Genomic DNA, 24,664 nt, shown 5'->3' on the forward strand with positions numbered 1-24,664 from the left:
ATATTGTGTGTCCACAATTTGAAAGGATACATCAGTCTTCTCTCAAGCAGTCTGGAGGCAGGAAACCAAGGGGTTGCACCCAGGGAACATCCCCCCATCTTTCTTCCTTCTGTCAGACATATCCAAACTTACTGGTGCTGACCCACACAGCTGGTGGGATGCTGGCCTTTCTGAGGGGAACTGTGCAGCTGGTGACTGTCAGCAGGATTAGGGGTATTCTCCAGAGACGCAACTGCAGCATCTACAGCAAGCCACCAAAAAACAAGATTGGACCTGGGGTGAGTGAACCAATCATAGAATCCATTTATTTGATCAGTCGAAGTTAGCTTAACTGAGATCAAAGGAGAAAGTAGGATTAACTTGGATGTTTCCTTGTATTGAAGAAGATTTTGGCAAGAACACAATCATATCAGATAAAGTAAACTTTTCAAACATCATATTATCTCTTATGTACACTACCGGTCAAAAGTTTTGAAACACTTGACTGAAATGTTTCTCATGATCTTAAAAATCTTTTGATCTGAAGGCGTATGCTTAAATGTTTGAAATTAGTTTTGTAGACAAAAATATAATTGTGCCACCATATTAATTTATTTCAATACAAAACTCAAATTTAATAAAAAATAAATAAATAAAAAAAAAGCTTTTGAAATTTATGACTTGGACCAAATAATAAAGAAAAGCAGCCAATAAGTGCTCAACATAGATGGGAACTCCTTCAATACTGTTTAAAAAGTACCCCAGGGTGATACCTCAAGAAGTTGGTTGAGAAAATGTCAAGAGTACATGTCTGCAAATTCTAGGCAAAGGGTGACTACTTTGAAGATGCTAAAATATAACACAGTTTTGATTTATTTTGGATTTTGTTTAGTCACAACATAATTCCCATAGTTCCATTTATGTTATTCCATAGTTTTGATGACTTTATTATTATTCTAAAATGTGAAGAAAAAAAATAAGTGTTTCAAAACCTTTGACTGGTAGTGTATGTACGGTATGTACTGTATGAATATACTGAATATAGTATATTGTATGTATCTATTTTTTTTTTTTTATGTGGCCCCAGTTAATTTTTCCAACTTCCAGATTTATTGGGAATCTTAAAATAGTTTAATAATATAGAAAGGATAGAAGAAGCCCCCCACACTCCCTTAGCTTCTATAATATCTTATATTTATTCAATTAGCAGCATAAGTGAGGAGTGATGAGTTGTGAGGAGATGATACAAGTGTGATATTAGTAAAAACATTCCAAATCTTTTATTTTGTGATTATTTATGTGATTGTTTGCATTTAAAGGTGTTCAGTGTCACATGTGCACTTTTTGCTTTCTTTTCTGCAGCAAAGTTTCTTTATCATGTCTGTGTTTGCTGTTTCCCTCCTGGCCCCTGCTGGGTGGATCCTGCACCACATCCCAGAGTATCGCCAGAGACCAAAACCCCCACCTTCTTGAAGAAAGCACATTTCCACCTTGGCCAACTTACCTGGTGTCATATAGCTGACTTCAGACAGACCTGGCTGTCTCTAAGGCATTATTCACCTTCAGTGGAAAATTCACATAAATGAACGAAAACATAGATCTTAGAACAACATCACAAGTAATAGAAGTCCCACTGTTTATGAGATTTAATGAGAAATGTAATTCTGTGGTTTTTAATGCCTCAGGACTGTGGCCCTTAATGCCACTGTAAGCAATGTTTTCAGTGGCCCTTAGAACAATAAAGTTTTTTCAAACCAATTGTTTTTGTTGATAATTTTGTGTTTCCCTTTGTGATAATTTTTCTTGCCTTGGGGCCCTTGTTTAGAAGCATACATAAAAATATATACAGAGAACTTCCTGTTTGTGGAGAAACCAAACGAGACACTGAGCCTGCTTACATGAACACTTATACGCTGATAACTCCCCCAAATCAGCATTTTTTAAAACATCCATCAGAGCAAGAAAACCACATTTACGTAAGACTTTAAATAATTCTATGCTTTTGATGTCAATCTGTGAAGAGGCACACGCACAATCACATTCATTGAATAAGCCAGTAAGAACGGTAAAGGTGTTTACATGCAAAGCAAAATCGGGGTAGTGGGCAAAAATCTACCCATGTCGACCAGTTTATTCTTAAGCCGTTTATGACTGAGCTCGTTTAAATGCACAGCAATACGTTGATTACTCCCAAAAATCAGCCTATTTAAAAAATCTGACAAAGCAAGAAAACTGCATTTACATGACGTGATGAGGAGGAGGGTGTGGCCGGGCCGTGAAGGTGCATGGTGGCGCTGAATCAGATGATCAACAGGAGAGCGAGATGCGAGTTCAGGTGACAGAGAGAGACGCATGGGGCCACGCTGCGTGTGTATGTGTTTGTTTATGTTTGCTTTATGTTGAGTTTGATATTAAACTTTACATCGACTGTTCAGCCGGTTCCTGAACTGAGTGCCTTTTTATGGTATAGTGTCTCTGTCACTGCTCTGGGGGCTTTATGACCCACACAGACCATGCTGGCCTCACTAACACACCTCTTCAAGCAGCATCCTCCCAGGTTTTCCCCAGGCGGTCATCCAGGCAGTTACTGACCCTGTTTAGCTTCAGTTGATAACCAGTCCAGAGTTACAGGATCAAGCTACCACCCACTTGGTCTACTCTGAAAACCCTGTGTACTTGAGGGAACTACACAAAACTAGCTAATTTCACCACAGTAGCACACATGGGCTTAATTTACTCCTGGGGCCGGTTGCATAAAACTGTTTTAGACTAGTCTTACTTCACTTTTTTTTGTCACACAACCATATACACAAATGCAAAAGTGGGTGAAAGTCTTGGGAGCAGTTCCGAGCAACATAGCAGTCATATACCAATTTACAATAAACAGATTTACACATCACAATTTACATATCTAATATACACATAATTGCACACAACACAATATACAAATAATAATATACAAATTACAGTATACAATACACACAATATAGAATACACATACACACAATATAGAATACACATTATACAATAAAAATAGTATATATAGTATATATAAAATATACAGTAGGCTGTATTGTACTGTATTGACATTCAGGCTGTCGGCTGATAGTCAGTTGCCAGTGTGTTGTTAAGAAAGAATATAATTTAAGACAGTCCAGTGTGAGATAATAAGATTAATAAAGTGCAGTGCTGATGTATATTGATCATGAGAGATCAAGAGTTCAGAAGTCTGATTGCTTGGGGGAAGAAGCTGTCATGAAGTCGGCTGGTGCGGGTCCTGATGCTGCGATACCGCCTGCCTGATGGTAGCAATGTGAGCAGCCCATGGCTTGGGTGGCTGGAGTCTCTGATGGTCCTCCGAGCTTTTTTCACACACTGCCTGGTATATATGTCCTGGAGGGAGGGAAGCTCACCTCCGATGATGTGTCTGGCAGTTTGCACCACCCTTTGCAGGGCTTTGCGGTTGAGGGTGGTGCTGTTGCCATTCCAGGCAATGATGCAGCCAGTCAGGGTGCTCTCTACAGTGCTTGTGTAGAACCATGTGAGGATGTGGTGGTTCATTCCAAACTTCCTCAGCCGTCTCAGGAAGAAGAGGCGCTGATGAGCCTTCTTCACAACGACCTCAGTGTGGACGGACCATGTGAGTCCCTCAGTGATGTGGACACTGAGGAACTTGAAGCTGCTGACTCTCTCCACTAGTGCTCCATTGATGGTAATGGGACTGTGTTCGCTGTCTTTTCTCCTGAAGTCCACCACAAGCTCCTTGGTCTTACTGATGTTGAGGGAGAGGTTGTGCTCCCGACACCAGCATGTCAGAGTGAGCGCCTCCTCTCTGTAGGCCGTTTCATCATTGTCAGTGATCAGACCTACCACCGTCGTATCATCAGCAAACTTAATGATGGCATTGGAGCTATGTGTTGCCACACAGTCATGTGTGTACAGGGAATACAGGAGTGGGCTGAGAACACAGCCCTGCGGGGCTCCAGTGTTGAGGGTCAGTGATGAGGAGATGTTGCTGCCCATTCTAACCACCTGGCGTCTGCTTGACAGGAAGTCCAGGATCCAGCTGCACAGCGAGCTGTTTAAGCCCAGAGCCCGGAGGTTCTCATCAAGCTTGGAGGGCACTATGGTGTTGATTGCTGAGCTGTAGTCTACAAACAGCATTCTCACATAAGTGTTCCTTTTTTCCAGGTGGGAGAGAGCAGTGTGTATTGTAGATGCAATGACATTATCAGTGGAGCGGTTGTTGCGGTAAGCAAACTGCAATGGGTTCCTACGTTGAAATTCCAGATCAGGAGAGCAGAAAGACTTGATAGAATGTACGTTCCTCTGATCACACCAGGATTTGTTGACCATAAAACATACACCACCACCTCTGCTTTTACCTGAGAGGTCTTTCGCTCTATCCGCTCGGTGCACGGAGAACCCCGCGAGTTCGATGGCTGAATCTGGAATCTCAGCAGACATCCAAGTTTCTGTAAGGCAGATAATGCAGCAGTCCCTCGTCTCTCGTTGGAAAGAGATCCGCGCTCTCATCTTGCAGAGCTTGTTGTCCAGCGACTGAACATTTGCCAGTAGAATACTGGGTAGCGGGGGTTGATTTGCGTGATTTTGGTTTTAACTTTTTCATTCAGTTGCATAAAAACTTAGATCGGTCTAATTTAAGACAAAAATGTAAGCCTGCAGACCCCTAGACTAACTTTTGTTTATATCCCATGTTACCATGGAAAGTAACTGTCAGCTGAACTTGTGGGGGCTTCAGTTGAGGGATAGAAGGGGATTGAGTTGAGACTTTGAAGAAGATTTGACTTCTACGATTGTAACAAAACTTAAAATCACTAAATTTGTTCATTACAATCTATTTTGAAGCATTGCATTCTTCTAATATGCAAATATTTTCCAGCAAAGGAAAACTGTGTTGAGCGCCCACTGTCGCCATTTTATTTAAGCTGTTCAGTGTCTTAATTTTCCCACAATGCAATGGCAATTAGACTGTCTTACTAAAGACAACTGTGAGCTTGTTTTATGTAACAGGCTTTCTATGGCATCTTTAGCTAGTCAGACTAATTGTTAGACAAAGTCTTAAGTTAATGGCTATGTTTATGCAACTGGCCCCTGAGACTAATTTCTGCTGTAAAGGGAAAATTAATGGGAATTGCAATAATTTAGATGAGGCAGTAGATCCCAGCAAATCCCAGCAAATGCAAATTGGATATAAATAAAATGTCCAGCATGTTTCCAGTACTGTACAAAATAGTCAGCATAGTAGCATACGATAGCTTGGAAATTTAGACATAAGATTCAATTTTGTATTAGTCACACAAATGAACTGCTATGTCTTAGGAGGTTAGGATACATCCATATTCCAGAAGCCACGTTGACCCTGGTCTCAAGCACATTAGAATCCCCATTGTTTGTTTATTTTTCCAACACATCAGGAATGTTGAGATTCAGCCTAACAGGACTTTCTTTCTGTTCTAACCTTGTTAAAATAAGTCAACCATTCCATTTACCACAGCTTCTGTCCTCAAATCTTTACAAAACAAGCAAGATTTAGATGCATTCCTAGTCATAAGAAATATATTAAAAAACAACCAAAATGTCTGGTGCACATTGTTGTTACATAAAACATTTTCTGTGCGATCCTGTTGGGTCAAATACAATATTGCGTCACTCATCCTGGTGTCTCCAGTTGTGGGAGAGGATCTTATATCCAATACATGGTGAAAAACAAACTGACCCACAGTGAAATGGAACAGTCTGAACCCTGTCAGTATTGAGATCTACTGTGAAAACAACGGTTATTTTTTCAAGCTCTGTTGATTATGGAAAGTCAAACAGAGGTTGAATATCATTATCAAAAGCAGATTACCAGTTGTTATCCCATGTCTTTCTTGCTGCTTATCAAATGCTGTAGTGTACAAAAATGGAAAGTGCGACCACGGATGCTATATAATTAACTATGTGGAGCTTGACTATATCTGCACCTGATCTGTATATTGAAAACAACTCAGCTTAACGTTCTTGTATCTTTCTGGCATGCAACAGCTGATCTTGCAAAGATTAACATGTAAATAGCGGCAATACTGTCTCTAGAGCAAACACTGTTTCCTGATATTCCCACAACTCAGGACAAAATGTTCTTTCCCTCCTGTTCACAGCTAAATAAGACAGAGCCAGTGCAAGACTATCTGAAAGCAGTCTGAGCATATGCCTTTAGCCAAAAATGATGAACAATTACCTGAATTGACTTGATATCTGTGATCTTGCATGTACGCATTACAGTATATGAAATTCACATGCATGGTTCTTTTAATCAACAGTGGTCAGGGTTAGAAATGACCACTGAGCTTAGAGCCTTAAGGCGAGGATGAGCAAGAAGATACGTGACCACTGTCCTGTGAGTGTGTGTGCAGTATTGTGCATGATAAATGAGTGAGCTCTCTGTGAAATGGTCTCCTGGACAGTGTGTGTTTGTATCTATGTTCGCCATGAGCATATAAACACATTTAAGGTATCATAAGGCTTACTCTTTCCACTGTAGGATGTCTTTAAATGTATTTAATTGAATGTTCATTAATATTTTAGAGGTTGCAAATGTTTATGCCTTGGTGAGACCTTTTTCACTCCATTTTCATATCTTTCTTTTTATTGTTACTGAAGATGGGATATGGATGATACCCATCTCTCATAAGCAATTCTTAATGGAGTTCCATTATGGTCCAGTCAGAATTGTACAATTCAATAGTAATATTCTGTTTTCAACCTAACAAGTCAAATGAAGCATGTTTGAGCAGAAACAGATTCGAAAATGAAAACATACCAGCAAATGACCATATTAAAAAAGGAAGTATGCATACTTTAAGACATCATCATGGTTTGGCTCACTATCATCAGCACAGAAACCTTTCTCAAGGGGAAAAATGTATTGAACGCTGTCAGTGTGATTGTGATTCTATATGGTAGAGCCATTTACATCAAGCTTCATTAGATGCATAATTTAAAAACAGGGAATACGTTGAAACTGACAATACTCTAACAGTTACATTTGATAGCCCTTATTTCATATGAGTCACACACTTAAGCAGGGCTGAAAACTCGAGCAAACTAAAATTACATTAAGGATTTAGTGCACTCTTGTGGTGTAACACTGGTAGTGACTGAAACTACACTGCACACACTGTGGCTGCTATAGTAGCAATAAAAAATGAATCAAGAAGGATGATCTAAAAGTTTAAAAAAAAAAGTTTTTAAAGGGTAGTGTTTGATTAATGTGTGTGTGTTGCATGAATTTTAATAATAAATAATAATAAATAAGTGATAGGCAAGGAATTTGTTAGAAAATTATGACTCAGAAAGTAAATATTCTTCAAAATATTCTTCAAAACATTCTTTAAAAATATATAGATGTATACCTTATTATACATTTTTGAAAAATAAACAGTGCTTGTTCTATGATATAATTGAAGACATAAGCTACTGTTCATTTTATCACATTGTAATCACATTTTTATTTAGACCTTCTTAGTCAGGTCCACCCTAAAAAAATGCAACTGAGTTAAAAACTGAAAGAAATCTTTATGGCAAGAAATCTGATAATTATACATAAATTATCAGGAACACTGAATGCAGAGGCGTCATGCCCATTCACACTGAGGGGGTCGTGCCCCTTTACATTTTTGAGCCAAGAGGATTTTGAATGGATTATTTGAAAATCCCAAAACGTATTTGTACTTTCGATAATAATTATATGAAATAATTATTGCATGTAAAAAAGAATGTCTGTGGCAGAAATCTTTATTCACCTGTCTAAATTTTGTGTCCCATGTTCCAATATTGACCTGTTTCAGTGACGTCACTTTTTCCCCACAGCCACCATATTTGTGACCATCAGCGGGAGGAAACAATGACGGTGTATGGAAAAACACCCATAAAACTATATCAAGAAAATGCATTTGATCCATGCACAGTACCAGGAAAGGTGTATTCAGGTCTGAGGTCTGCACAAATATTGCCAAATTTGACTTTCGCGGACATTTAAATATATTTGATCCAAGATTAACCTCCTTATGGCGGCGAATCTGTTGTGTGCCCGGCAAGTACACACGCCTACCGGTACATCACGTGAACATCTCTCATTCAGAATTTACAAATATTTGTGTTGTTTTCTGCTCTGATTTGGTCACAATATTACAAAATGTCTGTGATGACCCCATATGAATGTAAGAGCTGCTTTTAACTCATGAAGAGCACAGAAAGCAACCAAGGCATATTAGTGCAAGACTAATATGTTTACATTGTTGTCTGGCGGTGTGAATAAAGTCTGTGCTTCATTATCTTATGATGTGTTATTTATTGACTAGCATTAATGTATGCACATTAAATATATACTATTCATTCACATTATAGTGCTTTTTCATTCATTACAACATGTTACAAAATATCTTTATATAGTCTGGGTGTTATGAATAGCATCATCCTATGTGCATTTCCAGTTTAATTGTATCCGAATAGATGGTGGTATAAATATAACTGACACGTGTACAGATAACTGACATGTTTGAATAAATGAGCAAAAGACCCACAAGTGTTTTTATCTGTGCTCTCCTCCTTCATAGCTGCTTGACTTTGGCGAAATGAAGCCGTGTCACTTAAAGATAAAACTTTATTGAAAGAAAAATTACATGTTGGCTTTGGTAATTAAACAGCAGTATCACATTTTCAAGATTTATAAACAGAAACAAAAAATGTGCAGATTTTGTCACATCCCACAGCGCAGCACAATGAAGAAATTTTTAATTTTGGTCACAAACATGGCGGCACTGTCAGTGACGTCACATGAAACAGGTCAATAGGGGCTCACGGGGCAGTTACACACATGTACAGTAAATCAGCTGTGCACTAATTTTCTGATGTAAACTGTGCAGAATTATGGAGTTATGCTGCTTATTCAAATGATGATATAAACCAGTAACTGCTTTGCAGACAAATAAGCACCAGATATGATTCAGTAGTACAATTTTATATAAAACTAAAAAAGTCAGCAAGTTACAATTAAATTAGTTCAATGCACAATATATAATCGTTTACATTTTGGTGTGTGATGCATACATTGTGCAACAACCTCTGATTATTCAAATATACATTAATGGCTTGTTCCAGACAAACAATAACACTTATGCTGTTCTGATATTACATCAACTTATACTTATCCCTAAAAACATTTGATCTTACTCTGTACACACAACAGACTGTCAAGAAGGCAAATATTGATATGTACATTCATGCAATACAATTCTGAGTAACAATACAGTGGATGTTTTGAGTATGTTTTACAGAATATGATAGAGAAGGGATGTTTGTTTACACAAGGTTGTACATTGTGTATAATTCAAAAGCTTGTTATGCATTGCTCAGTGTTAATATGTATGAACACCGCAGCACTGTCATATCACAAGTTTGGATTTTCTAAATACAACAAGCCCCTGTGTACAAAAACATATTTATATATACAGTAAATATGGGCACTGGTTTGATATACAGTATCGTTCTGATGAAAAATCATTAAAAATGAACAATGCAGAAGCCCTGATTAAATGTGTCAAAACAAGCTAAAATTTGAAAACATTTGTATGGTTTTTAGGTTTATGATTTTTCAGTACATTAGCCTACATCTCTTTTCCATGAGTAAACACTAACCCACATGACATCACAGTAATAATGACTATAAAAATAGCTATCAGCAATAACTGCTTATAAACAGTCATAGTAAAAGCTCATGTGAAATATCATCTTGTTTTTTGTTAAGAGTTTCCAATAAAGGTCAACAAGAGAAGACAAACTTCTGTTTGGATGACTCAGAGACTTAATGTGACTCTAAAATGATTTGTAAGCATTTTGTACACATGATAATCAAATCCTGCATACTAGTGCACTATTGACTGTTATATTAACCTTACGGTTTTCTGTTTTGTAGAAATGAAAGAGGAAAGTTATACATAGCTTTTGTTGACCTTAGAATAGACCATGAATAGGTGCATGCCAACAGATATACCCCTTAATGAACAGCATCCACATCTAGGGGCATTCCCCAACAACATCTCCTTCACATACAAGTGGCTGATTATTAATAGCACAAAGAGCCCAGAATAAATAGGATGGAACCCTGTCCAACCCAGAACACAGCGCCATCAGACCGTAGCCTGAGTGCCCCGTCTTAATAGAAAACCTCTAAATTTAGCCAACTGAATAATACATCAGACCGTTTTCATTGTGGGCCTCTACTCTCAAAATATAACCTAAAAATAGCCCTTTGAAAGTTTTACAAATATAGACAAAAATCTCAGATTTGACCAGTAGGAAATCAAGTGAAGCTGAGGTATTTTTAACAGTAGCCTCTTTAATCCCCTCTTCTGATGTCTTTCTCATGATTTCACAATCTGTCTTCCTTTAGGCTTAACACGCTTTTGTTTCATATAATTCAGTGTCAGCATGAAGACTTGGCAGAAGAATTAAAAAATCATTGCTGATACTGCACTGCCATTATCACAGCTTCACAAGAGAGATAAATGCTATTATCTACATTTCACTGTACAAAATGCTGGGTATGCTTAAAGCTCTGTATGTAACTTTGAGATATAAAAAAGCTGACAAACCAAATCTATGCAAAAGTGTTTAGAAATTAATGATATGATCTTATGTGTCATCTGTTCTTTATATTGGAAATGTTAAACAGCCCCAGTGGTCAATACAACCAACTTAAAGATTGCACGTATTTCATTAAAGCAATATGGTATGTTTTTTTTTTTTTTTTTTTTTTTTTAAAGATAAAGGTAGAGTTTCACCCTTTGAGAGATTTTTTGGTTTTTCTATTGACCCAGCAGATGGAGCCTTTGTGTAAAAGACAACTGTACCACTTCTCTAACTTGTTCTAGGCTTACTGCAGTGTCAGTGCAGTGGATGTATGTTATATTTGGATCAAGATCTTTTGTTTTGTAATTATTTTCTGCTTGATGAGATCATCTGTTAAGGAGCTCCTTGTGCTATATTCTGCCAGAGCAGCATTTATGTGATGACCCTGTGACAAATCCATATTGTTCCTTTTGTAAGAATGAATTCAGAATAATTTGCTTAGGGTATGGCTCATACCAAATCAGCAAAAATACCAAATATATATATATATATATAATAGTTCATATATTACATCATAATCCTCTGGGTGAATTAAAGGGATAATTCACCCAAAAATTACAAATTCTGTCATCAGAATGGGCCTGACAGCTTCAGTCACCCTTCACTTTTGTTGTATGAAAAAAAGATGCAATGAAAGTGAATGTTAACTGAGACAAACATCTCCTTTTTTGTCTCTCATGAAAAAAAGTCATATAGGTTTAGAGCAACATGAGGGTGATTAAAGTGATAGTTTAACCTGAAATGAAAATTCTCTCATCATTTACTCACCCTCATACCATCCCAGATGTGTATGACTTTCTTTCTTCTGCAGAACACAAACGTAGATTTTTAGAAGAATATTTCAGCTCTGTAGGTCCATACAATGCAAGTGAATGGTGGCCAGACCATTGAAGCTTTGAAAAAGCATATAAAGGCAGCATAAAAGTAATCCATATGACTCCAGTGGTTAAACCTATGTCTTCTGAAGCAATGCAATCGGTTTGGGTGAGAAACAGATCAATATTTAAATACTCTTTTTGCTATAAATCTCCACTTTCACTTTCATAATGTGAAAGTGAAAGTGGAGATTTAAAGTAAAAAAAATGAGTTTAATATTGATCTGTTTCTCATCCACACCTATCATATTGCTTCTAAAGACATAGGTTTAACCGCTGGAGTCATATGGATTACTTTTATGCTGCCTGAGCTTGAAAGGTCTGGCCACCATTCAATTGCATTGTATGGACCTATCTGAATTATTCTTCTCAAAAAATTCTGTCTTTGGCTTTCTCATCCTTGAACTCTTTCAAGTCTGAAAACACATTTCCTTCAGAAAAGAAAGGCACATTTATTTGCAGATGTTGTTGTTGTTGACTGTGGCTTAGACCAATGAGATGCTAATGGGAGCAGCCACATTAGAGGTGGTGCGCTGGTTTTGTTTATGGGCGATAGCGGAAGGATTATCCCCTCCAGTCCATTTCAGTTGATCCATATGGCCCAAAAGGCCTTAGCTTCAGCTGTGCCACAGCTTGGGAGCCATGTTTGAGTTTGTTATTTTCCCCAACTCAGGCTAAATGCAGTGCTACAAATCCTGAAACTTATTGCACATACACACAGTGAGAGCGATCTCTTTACTCCCTCCTCTCTCTCTTTCTTTCCCAGACACAGTAGGAAAAGCAAAGCTTTTCTATTATTTTGTTTACTTAATTAACCTTTATACACAAATATGGTATATGCATATTATGCAAAGTTTAATTTGATCTAGCTTTTCCAAAAAAGTCCATAATAAGTCTTGGTGGCAGCTTACTGTATATAATTGATTACAGAGCTGTCATAGTGAAGCCATATATCTATAGATTTGTGTTGTCTAAAAGTGGACCACTCTCTCTCTCTCTCTCTCTCTCTCTCTCTCATCCCATGAGCAGGAGCTGAGCAGAGCGATTTACAGGCTGTCGGGTTGGCTTTGTTCCTGTGTAAGTCAAGTCTCTGTGGAGAAGAGACGCATCAGTGCTCCAAATGGCCCCAGCCGTCTCATTGCATTATCTTCAAATGGCACATCTGATGAAGAAGTTAAAGAACAGCTCTCCTAGCTTATCTTATTTAAAGATGCCTCCCTTATTAACATGTGCTGCACCTAAATAGTCTGTATCCTGTATCTATCAGTAATACATTGTGATAAAGGAGAAGTTCAACGAATTAATACAATTCTGCCCATATTTACTCACCCACATGTTGTCAAACCCCAAATGACTTCCTTTCTTCCATGGAACACAAAAAGGAGATGTTAGGCAGAATGTTAGCCTCAGTCACCATTCACATTCAAGGTATCTATTCCATACAATAAAAGTGAATGGTGACTGAGGCTTTCTGATGTTCTTTAACATTCTGTTAAGTTGTACAGGCAGAATGTTAGAGACTGACAGCCTCAGTCACCATTTACTCTTGTTGTATGGAAAAAGATGCAATGAAATTGAATGGTGACTGAGGCTAACATTTTGCCTAACATCTCCTTTTTGTGTTTCACACAAGAAAAAAGTCATTTAGGGTTTGAACAACATGTGGGTGAATAAATATTGTTAGAAATTCATTTTTGAGTGAACTATCACTTCAAACCAGAATTTCCCTTTTTCCTTTGTTTACTGATGGACTCTCCCTTGCGTGTAAGAAACTGGTTGTGTGGACTTTTGGTTCCTCATGGGCTTGTGTAAGCATGCTATATTCTGTCCTCTCAAGGAACACTCTTATGACTTGATATGGTTCTGGGTGTCCTCTCATAGCTAAAACAACATCCACACTGCATTAATACTGGGTCACCTGTTACAGAGGGCGATTATGAATAAGCTTTGAAATAGAACCCTAGTCAAACAGAAGAGGTGAGAGAAGCAACTCCTTATTCTGCCAGTGTGCAGTGCATGGCTGGCTGGAGGGCAGGGACCTCTGCTGGACACACATACAGTACACATACAATATATGCTTGTTTATACTCAGTGCCTCGCTGTATTCAGACTCCCAGACTTACAAACTAAACACTGATAAATTGTGAAGTTTTATCCCAAATATTATTTTAATGATTTAAATAAGCTAGTTATAAGGCAAATGTATCCCATATGTGTAAGCTTTGAGCTTCTACAATACAGGGACAAAGTACAGTTGTGCTCAAAATTTTGCATACCCTTGGAGAATTGGTAATATATGTACCATTTTTAAAGAAAACATGAGTGAGCAGGCAAAACACATTTCTTTTATTTCTTATGGGATTCATATTCAACTGTAGGTTATAACAGAATGGCACAATCATAAAACAAAACATGGCAACAAAGAAAAAAAATGAAATGACCCCTGTTCAAAGGTTTGCATACCCTTAGTTCTTAATACTGTGTATTGCCCCCTTTAGCATCAATGACAGCATGCAGTCTTTTGTAATAGTTGTCTATGAGGCCCCAAATTCTTGTAGGTGGTATAGCTGCCCATTCGTCTTGGCATAATGCCTCCAGGTCATGCAAAGTCTTTGGTCGTCTTGCATGAACCGCATGTTTGAGATCTCCCCAGAGTGGCTCGATGATATTAAGATCAGGAGACTATGATGGCCACTCCAGAACCTTCACCTTTTTCTGCTGTAACCACTGGAGGGTCAACTTGGCCTTGTGCTTAGGGTCATTGTCATGCTGGAAAGTCCAAGAGCATCCCATGCACAGCTTTCGTGCAGAAGAATGCAAATTGTCTGCCAGTATTTTCTGATAAAATGCTGCATTCACCTTGCCATCAATTTTCACAAGATTCCCCGTGCCTTTAGAGCTCACACACCCCCAAAACATCAATGAGCTACCACCATGCTTCACAGTGGGGATGGTATTCTTTTCACTATAGGCCTTGTTGACCCCTCTCCAAACATAGCGCTTATGGTTGTGACCATAAAGCTCTATTTTGGTCTCGTCACTCCAAATTACAGTGTGCCAGAAGCTGTGAGGCATGTCAAGGTGTTGTCATTTGTGGCATTGGCACAGTAAAGTCTTCTTTCTGGCAACTCGACCATGCAGCTAATTTTTGTTCAAGTATCGTCGTATTGTGCTCCTTGAAACAACCACACCGTCTTTTTCCAGAGCAGCCTGTATTTCACCTGAGGTTACCTTTGGGTTTTTCTTTGTATCCCGAACAATTCTTCTGGCAGTTGTGGCTGAAATCTTTCTTGGTCTACCTGACCTTGGCTTGGTATCAAGAGATCCCTGAATTTTCCACTTCTTAATAAGTGATTGAACAGTACTGACTGGCATTTTCAAGGCTTTGGATTGCTTTTTATATCCTTTTCCATCTTTACAAAGTTCCATTACCTTGTTACGCAGGTCTTTTGACGGTTCTTTTCTGCTCCCCATGGCTCAGTATCTAGCCTGCTCAGTGCATCCACGTGAGAGCTAACAAACTTATTGACTATTTATACACAGGCACTAATTGCAATTTAAAAAGCCACAGGTGTGGGAAATTAACCTTTAATTGCCATTTAAACCTGTGTGTGTCACCTTGTGTGTCTGAAACAAGGCCAAATATTCAAGGGTATGTAAACCTTTGATCAGGGCCATTTGGGTGATTTCTGTTATCATGATTTATAAAGGAGCCAAACAACTATGTGATGATAAATGGCTTCATATGATCACTATCATTTTTTGCATGATCAGTCACATTTTCAAAATCAATTCCAAAATTTCACAATTTCTGCCAGGGTATGCAAACTTTTGAGCACAACTGTAAATGAAACACAATTCAGTGTTTTCCCATAAATTGTTCTGTAATAAAGCAATGTCACAAAAAACTAACTATAATACAAAATACATCTGTGATATATCACGGATAACTACTCTAGGAATCCTAATTCAGTAAAAAGAGAGAATTGGTTAAGGGTCTGAATATGCTCTATATAATATACAGCTACAGACTCATAACTTTAACTGACATGAAGCTTCACCGATGCCAGACTAACTGACAAAGTAAACAGTGTAAAGCATCAACTTTTTTAATGTAAATGTGACTGGCTGACAGCCTACTCTGCCTTCAGTTTCTCCAGACAATTCATCATCCTTATCCTCATTGGGTAATTTATCTGGCAACATTGAGAGAAATTACATGTTTACACTGTGGTTCTTATAGAAAAGACATCTTGATATTCCACTTTTCTAAATTACATGTCAAGGAAGGTGTGTCAGCAGACCTGTGTTGCAGCAGATGGAGGGAAGTCAACAACATTTTCCCCTTGCAATTTCTCCTAATTTAACCCTTCAGTAAATGCATGCTCATTACTCACTTGACAGTAATTGAATGACATGGATGTTTACTGAATGTCTCTGCTAACCCTTCATTTGAACAAAAACGAAAAATCTTTAATAAGGACAACACAGTGGTGGTTTTTATATGCATCTGTGAGGTCATTCTTTTTTCTTTCCTCTCTATAACCTTGTGTGACCCCACGTACACATGTGTGGATGTTGTATTTTGGCTTTGCTCTACGCAACACATAATTTAAATTCATTTAAACTGACTGATCTCAGTTCAGAAGACTCTGGGCTGTCAGTAAAGGGTTAAACTTAAGATGCACGGAGTCATGTGACCAAACAACATGGCGCCGATCACAGCAGAGTTTGTCTTTGGGTGAAATTGCAACAAAACTACATCTGGTAAGAAACCTAATTAAGTTTTTATGTTAAAACCTATTTGAGTCAAAAGATTAGAGTCTCTGGTTTCATCTGATATGCCATATTTTAAAATATGAGTGATTTTTCGCAAAATGCCATTCTGCTAAACACAGTGTGTACTTTAGCACATTTTTTCCTTAGAAATCCTATATTTACTGTGCCTTATCATACTGACAATCAATGGGTTCATCCAAAAGCTGAAAAATGTTGCTTTCAGAGACTTTGCATGGAGTTAAAATGAAAAGAAGGTGCATATCGAACTGTTCTGAGACCAGCACAGACAGACGGTACATTGGAGGTTAAATCATTCACTAAATAGGGAGCAAGGGAGCATCCTATTGCTCTCTGTGCACTAAGTGCATTCACTCCTGAAAAATAAGAATTTTTAATGTATAATCATATTTTAACATGGCTGACAGTGATTGGATGATGCTGGCCATTACTTTGAATCAGAATTAATTATGCTAATTTCTGATGTAATATCTGTAACATACTAAAACATACATTTTTAGTAAAACTATTTGCTCAAGACATTTTTTTATTTTTTATTTATAATTTATTTTATTTTTTTGCATGTTTATTAGGTGCTACTGGCTGCAAACCAAAAAGGGAAATGTAAAATGCACACAGCAGTCACGCTCACGAAAAAGACTACAGAGTTTGTACAATAATTAAATACAGTAGAGTTAACTCTTGGATAGCAATTAATATAACATATTTTTCCACCACATACAACCCAAAAAATTCCAAGGTTGACCAATATAAGGCGATGATGTCTCAACTGTAAAAATGCCACCTCGCTGGCCCAATGGCGGAATCCAGCGAAGTGTTGAAGGTATCTGCTCGTTCGTCTTTTCTGCCGCACTTGTGGTTTTGACATCTTAAATTGCTTTTAGTTAAGACCGAATCTGTTTACATTAATAATTTTATCTGATTCCAATTAAATTAGACCTTGAATTTAGTTTGAGATTCCTTTTATTATTGATCATCAGTTGAGATCTTCTCTAGATTTGGATACTTGATTATTGTAGTTAATTCTATACTTTTAAATTGCACTCGTTCATTCACAATCCTGTCACTTATGGTCTCATGCTGGCAGTGTACATGGATCCAATGGTCATAAACTTGTCAGCTTGATCTTTAGCCAGAGGTAAGTGAAAAAATACTAAAAAGAATAATTACTACCGCAGCTTATCTATTTCTAATTAATAGTTTTATAGTTTCTATAGATCTGTATACACTTAATTAACGTAATATTAGCTCTACACAGTGGTAAACGACTAATACTGTTCGGATAAGGCCGACCAACATACCATTACCCAAACAGTAGTTTTGTTTAATTCTATAGTTTCCTATACACTTGACTAGAATATTAGCATTAAACAGGGTCATGACTAGTGCTATCTGGACAGGTCGATCAACATTACATTGTCCAAATATTAATTTCTTTTAGCCTTTACAGTCTATTACACTTAACTAAAGTCAAATGGTTAATCAGAAAGCTTAAGATCCCAGTTGATGTGCTTCATGCTCCATCAAATGCTTGGTCTTAATATGTATTAACCCTGATCACAGATTTGTGGTAACAAGAATTTAACATAATCTACTAAAGCCAATATTTCAGAACAAGTCAGAATAGAATCAAGTTTAACAATTTATTAGTCAGGTTAATATGTATCAAGCCAATTACGTAACTAATCAATTCAGAAACAATCAAACATCTAATGCTCAAAGATGAATCTTAAGAGTAACAGATGCATAAAAATTCCAATGAAAAATGTGTTACATTTCCTTAAATACCCAAGCCAGAGAAAAAATAAACAAAGGGAATTTGGGAGTGGTTAGGTTTGGAAGTCCTGCAGTCATACTTTATCTGCATACAGAAGGTAATTTAGATGAAAGACCAAGGAGCTAGGTGCACCTCCAAGCAGTGGCCAGAATTTGTCTACATTCTAAAAACTGTATTACCAGATTTTATGCTGTTGTGGGGATGAAACCATAGTACCAGTCGCACTGAGACATTTTAAATGATACCAAACATGTCTAGTTACATTATTTGTATACATCAGATATGATATTTTGTTACATACAGATCTTAGGTGAGTTTGAGGTGATTCTGATCTGAAGGGGAATGAAGGAGGAGGAGGGATGGAGACAATGGGACAGATATGGAAGAGCAACAATGAGGAGTGAATTTGCAATCTTCGCTCAGTGGGTTGTGGTGCCTCAGGAAGAGATGCTAATTGTGAGAAAGTTCATATGTTGATTTTCTCAGAAATCATACATTTGCTCTTTGCTTCCCTGGGGAGTTTTGTCCTTTGCATGCAAACACCTTGGCACCCCAATTTACAAAACTCTGTAATAAGAGCAAAATTTAATGAAATTCAAGTGCAAAATCACTTTTAAATGCAGTGAAAAATCACCAGAATAATAGAAATTTAGTATGTACCAGGTATACATACATTCATATCAGTAGATCAATAATAATAAAAAAACTTTTTTTGAAGAAAAGTCATTTGTTTTTAGACAAAATAGAAAAATTTGCACATGTACAGTAAATCACAGCAGTGCACTAATTTTCTGATGTAAACTGTGCAGAATTATGGAGTTATGCTGCTTATTCAAATGATGATATAAACCAATAATTGTTTTGCAGACAAATAAGCACCAGATATGATTCAGTAGTACAATTTTATTTAAAACTAAAAAAGTCAGCAAGTTGCAATTAAATTAGTTCAATGCACAATATATAATCGTTTACATTTTGGTGTGTGATGCATACATTGTGCAACAACCTCTGATTATTCAAATATACATTAATGGCTTGTTCCAGACAAACAATAACACTTATGCTGTTCTGATATTACATCAACTTATACTTATCCCTAAAAACATTTGATCTTACTCTGTACACACAACAGACTGTCAAGAAGGCAAATATTGATATGTACATTCATGCAATACAATTCTGAGTACCTTTGTACAGTATTTTACACATATAGCTTCAGTACATATATTTTTTAATGGGTGAGTAACTATACAGTGGAAGATGTCTGTTTTGAGTATGTTTTACAGAATATGATAGAGAAGGGATGTTTGTTTACACAAGGTTGTACATTGTGTATAATTCAAAAGCTTGTTATGCATTGCTCAGTGTTAATATGTATGAACACCGCAGCACTGTCATATCACAAGTTTGGATTTTCTAAATACAACAAGCTCCTGTGTACAAAAACATATTTATATATACAGTAAATATGGGCATTGGTTTGATATACAGTATCGTTCTGATGAAAAATCATTAAAAATGAACAATGCAGAGGCCCTGATTAAATGCGTCAAAACAAGCTAAAATTTGAAAACATTTGTATGGTTTTTAGGTTTATGATTTTTCAGTACATTAGCCTACATCTCTTTTCCATGAGTAAACACTAACCCACATGACATCACAGTAATAATGACTATAAAAATAGCTATCAGCAATAACTGCTTATAAACAGTCATAGTAAAAGCTCATGTGAAATATCATCTTGTTTTTTGTTAAGAGTTTCCAATAAAGGTCAATGAGAGAAGACAAACTTCTGTTTGGATGACTCAGAGACTTAATGTGACTCTAAAATGATTTGTAAGCATTCACAAGACTCAAAGAGATTGACAATATATACACACATGATAATCAAATCCTGCATACTAGTGCACTATTGACTGTTATATTAACCTTACGGTTTTCTGTTTTGTGGAAATGACAGAAAAGATTTACATAGCCGTTGTGGTATCGAAAAAAGAAATGTATGTATAAGGGAAAGACTAGAATCAACACTAATAATTAGCAATGCTAATGCTAGCATTGTTTTTTTAAATTATCAACATGCTCCTCAAGATTTAATTTTTTTCCAATTGCATAGTAACACAATAAAAGCAATACATTTCCAGGTGATTTTAGGGAAAACATTTCTTATTTTCTTATATATTGGTACACAAAGTGCAGGATGAACCAATCCATCTGGGCGCTCTAACAGATTGTACCAAAACATGGGCAAGTGTGGTAATTTTACCATTTAACACTCAGACAATCTACATGAGGTGAGAGAACCCTTAATGTTTAATGAGGGACATTGCAGAGACAGACTTAAAGACAAGAGAATAAAGGAATTTCAAAACATCATTGCATTCAACAGAAAGTGCATGCGTTTACTTTGTTGGTGGTGTTGTATATTATCCTCAGAGGGGCAATACAGTTTGAGTCCTGTTACACTCGTGCAGCTGCCAGCGTCTTTTAAGAGTGTCCATGTCTCCTCAAAACCTGCTTATACTTGCTTATACACATGCCAGTCATTATCTAAACACTTTTTTAAAAACATTTCAAACAGTATTATATCCCAAGATGGGCAGCCATGTGGTTTACAGTTCCTAAAATTCATAGTACGCCTTGTGTCCATCTCATAAACCCAAACAGAGAGATGGTGGTGCTATCGGTTATAGAGCTTCCGCTGTATATAACTTGCTTTAGCATGGGCACTATACTCCAGTGTTGTTGGTTTCCACTACCTGCTGTTTACAGCGCAAGCTCATGGCATACTCCCCTCGGCTTGTGCCGTTCTCTTCTTTTCGTAAGGGTTTCCTGAAAAAGAGAATACAGAGCTTCAGGTTACTATTTCTGCTCAGAGTGAGGATGCTATTGATCTGATTGTACAGTTGAGGACTTGTGTTACAGACATCTCAGGGTCTGTGAAGACCTGAGGTAAGTGAATTGATAAAAAATGGTAAAGTAGATGTTTGAAGTCAAAGTAGGAAATAAATCAGTTATCTGTGCAGTTCCAGAAAAATAGTAATCCACTGATGCATGGATGACAAAATCAAAGAGGAAGTTTCTTTTTAATTCAGAATTAAAATATACTAATTTGTAATCATTTCCCCCCAAAATTACTGCATTTTGATAAATCTGATCATTACAATAGAAGATAATGGTAAATATTCCAGATTTACTTGGTACATCACCACTTTCATTGACATGTTAAATTTATGTTGTCATAAATAAAAACACAATTACATATGAAGAAGACTTCATACTGAATAATGGTTGAGGGTCAAATGATATAGGGTTGCATAAGGCGCAGTCGTTGTGTGTCAGCAGAGACTACATCCAATTAGTCCAGACAAGACCACCTTTTCCATGGATATAAAGAGCATGTCATAAAGATATTGGCTGCCTGACATTCAAGAAGGTATTAGTTACTATGTTTCTGATTTCAGTGAACAGTCAGACAGTTTTTCCACAGTGTAATATGCTTTGTGTTTGATTGATCACTATTATTATATTATTATATTTCTAGTGATGCTAAAATATTGTATTTTTACTCTCTTTTTTCAACATGTTTGCTGAAAATTGCAGCTGCATTACACGTTTTAATTTTAATTTAAACTAATCTGATATAAGTAATCTTTTTATTTCAGTCTGAATCCTCCTCTTACCAGTGGTAAAAACTTTAAACTTTGTCACATTAAAGAAATATTCCGGGTTCAATACAAGATAAACTCAGTCGACAGCATTTGTGGCATAATGTTGATTACCACAAAAAATAAATTTGACTCGTCCCTCCTTTTCTTTAAAAAAGCAAAAATGGAGGTTACTGTGAGGCACTTACAATTGAAGTGAATGGGGCCAATGTTTGGAGGGTTTAAAGGCAGAAATGTGAAGCTTATAATTTTATAAAAGCACTTACATTAATTCTTTAGTTAAAACTTATGTATTACCTGAGCTGTAAAGTTGTTTAAATCGTAATTTATACAGTCGTTTTAGGGTTTGTTGACATACATAATTGTAAAATTTAATATAACTTCACACAGAAAAGGTAAGTTAGTGATTTTATCACACTAAAATCACATTAACACATTATTTATGTCTCGTGACTATACCTATGAAATAGTATTTTAATGTTTACGGATTGGACTCGCAGTGCCTCATTGGAACCCAGATTTTTGCTGTTTTGAAAAGGAGGGGCAAGTCAAAATTAATTTATGTGGTAATCAATATTATGCCACAAATGCTGTCGATTGAGCATTATATTGAACCCGTATATTCCTTTAAATGGACTTGTGCATAGAGTTAATGCTACTACTGCTGTCTAAATATAACACTACACTTCGCGTTCCATTCACTCCCATTCAAATGCATCAGAATGTGGCAGACTGAAAATGCAAGCTCATGCGAAGAAATTTTGTACCATGCTCTGTACCAAGTTTGGTTAACTCTGAACTGCAAATCTGATGACGAGAGGACAAGTGACATCACGCTAAACTAAAAGCAGAAGCCCTCCCATGTGACATCATATCCTGGTCTGTTGCATTGTGTGATTTTTTTTTGCATGTTTAAAGCCTAGCGTGACTGCACCTTTACGTCTGGACGTAACATAGTAAACCCTAAAATGAATATAAAAATGATGGTTTAAACAACTTTACAGCACAAATAATACACAAGCTTTAACAGAAGAATTAATGAAAGTTCTTTTATAAAATTATAAGCTTCAAATTTCTGCCTTTTAAACCCTCCAAAAATTGGCCCCATTTCCTTGCCTTGTAAGTGCCACACAGTTACCTTGATTATTGCCTTTTTTAATAAGGAGGGACAAGTTGAAATAATTTTTTGTGGTAATCAACACGGCTTTTAATAAAAAAAATACTTTTAAAGATACTATCTGCAGCATCAAAAATTTGCATCTCAATTGAAATATACTGTATCGTCCTATTTGTGTTTCAATAAGCCTGAGTGCACATCGCTCTATTGGTGCCTGCTTGAGACACTAACAAAGTCTGGGTGATGAACAGCAACACAGGTCATCAAAGTGAATTATTCTGCAGTTTAAATGACTTCCCGCAAGCTGTAATGGCTGCTAGACTTAAAGCTGTGGCATGCACCCCAGCCTGTCCATTCTTTATAACAGTTTGAAATATGCAACCTGCCAGAAGCCAATTGCCTTCATAACTACATTAAAATCCAGAGCTGCTTAAACAGCGGAGAATGCAGATACAATCTGCTGATTTTTTTGTAAAAAATCATTTCAGTCACATATTGACTTAATGGCAGAGAGGGCCAGAGGGATGGATGCAGGGGATACACATTTTGTAAGAAGCCAACATGAATATCAGTAATGTGTTGGTTTGGATTGGATATGGCACATTTAATGCTTTAATGCAACTTTCACAAAGTAAGGTTGCATTGATGAAACAGATGTATGAAAGGCGATCACATGATTTTGTATCAACCACAACTGACTATGTTCAATAAGCTGATGGAGAACCCCCAATGCCAAGCAACCACATCACTGCTAAAATGAAACATGCAATCAATAGTGCTCAACAGTGGGTTTTATGGAAGTAAAAATGCCATTCAGAATTTCCATATTGAAATTTATTTCAGTTATAAGCTCTGAGGTAGTTAAGTAAAGGTATATGCTTCTGCAGAAGCCTTAAGTCAATTATAATTTCAACTTTTTATAATTTCAACATTTTCAAATAAATCCACTTTAAATTTCTTGGTGTATGCAGTACACATGTAAAACACAACCTACAATCCTGAAGCAAGATCCACCAATAAGAGAAGTCCTTGTTATCATGAAAATGGGAATCATACCAATCTCCACAGAAGTAATGCCAGCAAGCAAATTTACTAACTATTGTACTTTTTTCATTTATTTGTTAAATGGGATCTTAATAACAGGAGCTTAGTTTCCATCCACTTTTTGCGCTATTTTATTATCGACAAAGTGAGAATACAAAAACTTTTTTTGGGGAAATGTGCCATCTTCTGCCTGTTTCCATTCAAATGGTCTTTTATCAATTAAAAATGGTGTGCGTGATGATGTCATGCCTAAAAAAAAAACACTTTGACGCATAAGTTTTGGTTTATTGCAAAAGAAATCTGCCCTTAAGCCGTTTCCATACAGAAATGTGTGTATATCGCTAATTTTGTACCTTTTGCCTCCCAGATGTCCCTAATTCCCCCGCAAAGGTTTGGTAAAATGGGGAGAGTATTGAGACAATTCATTGAAATTGTTTAAAAAATAAATGCAATCAGAAGTATTACCAGGGTTTACATGATACATTCCTCATATTCAGTAGGCTATTTTGAACAGTCATCTCATCTAAAGCATTGCCATCACAACTGCATTATGTCCCACATATTAGTTCAGCAACTTTTAACAACCAACTGAACTTGATTATCATCTAAAATTAATTTTAGCATCATAATGCAATTTACATTTTCTGAAGAAGCTCAGCATATGCGATCTGAGGTAAAGAGGGTTAGATTTAAAATATTTTAACATTTTAAAGTG

General features: G+C 36.7%; 2 protein-coding genes across 3 annotated transcripts in view; one reads left to right on the top strand and one right to left on the bottom strand.

The window, feature by feature from the left end:
- The first annotated feature begins 36 nt into the window (after positions 1–36).
- LOC127409852 (cytochrome c oxidase subunit 8B, mitochondrial-like) lies at positions 37–1,737 on the top strand. The gene is made up of 2 exons (XM_051644751.1): positions 37–278; positions 1,342–1,737. Exons 1-2 carry the CDS (start codon positions 159–161, stop codon positions 1,450–1,452), a joined length of 231 nt encoding a protein of 76 aa, XP_051500711.1. The 5' UTR covers positions 37–158; the 3' UTR covers positions 1,453–1,737.
- A 17,281-nt stretch (positions 1,738–19,018) lies between these two features.
- The window catches only part of LOC127409851 (proline-rich membrane anchor 1-like), a 131,870-nt gene continuing 126,224 nt past the window's right edge, over positions 19,019–24,664 (bottom strand). For both annotated transcript variants that reach the window (XM_051644750.1, XM_051644749.1), the window contains one exon: positions 19,019–20,952. In XM_051644750.1, coding sequence (XP_051500710.1) covers positions 20,850–20,952 — 103 coding nt within the window. In that variant the 3' untranslated portion in view covers positions 19,019–20,849. The remainder of the gene's footprint in view (positions 20,953–24,664) is intronic.

Source organism: Myxocyprinus asiaticus, chromosome 19 (genome assembly GCF_019703515.2).
Source record: "Myxocyprinus asiaticus isolate MX2 ecotype Aquarium Trade chromosome 19, UBuf_Myxa_2, whole genome shotgun sequence".
NCBI lineage: Eukaryota > Metazoa > Chordata > Actinopteri > Cypriniformes > Catostomidae > Myxocyprinus > Myxocyprinus asiaticus.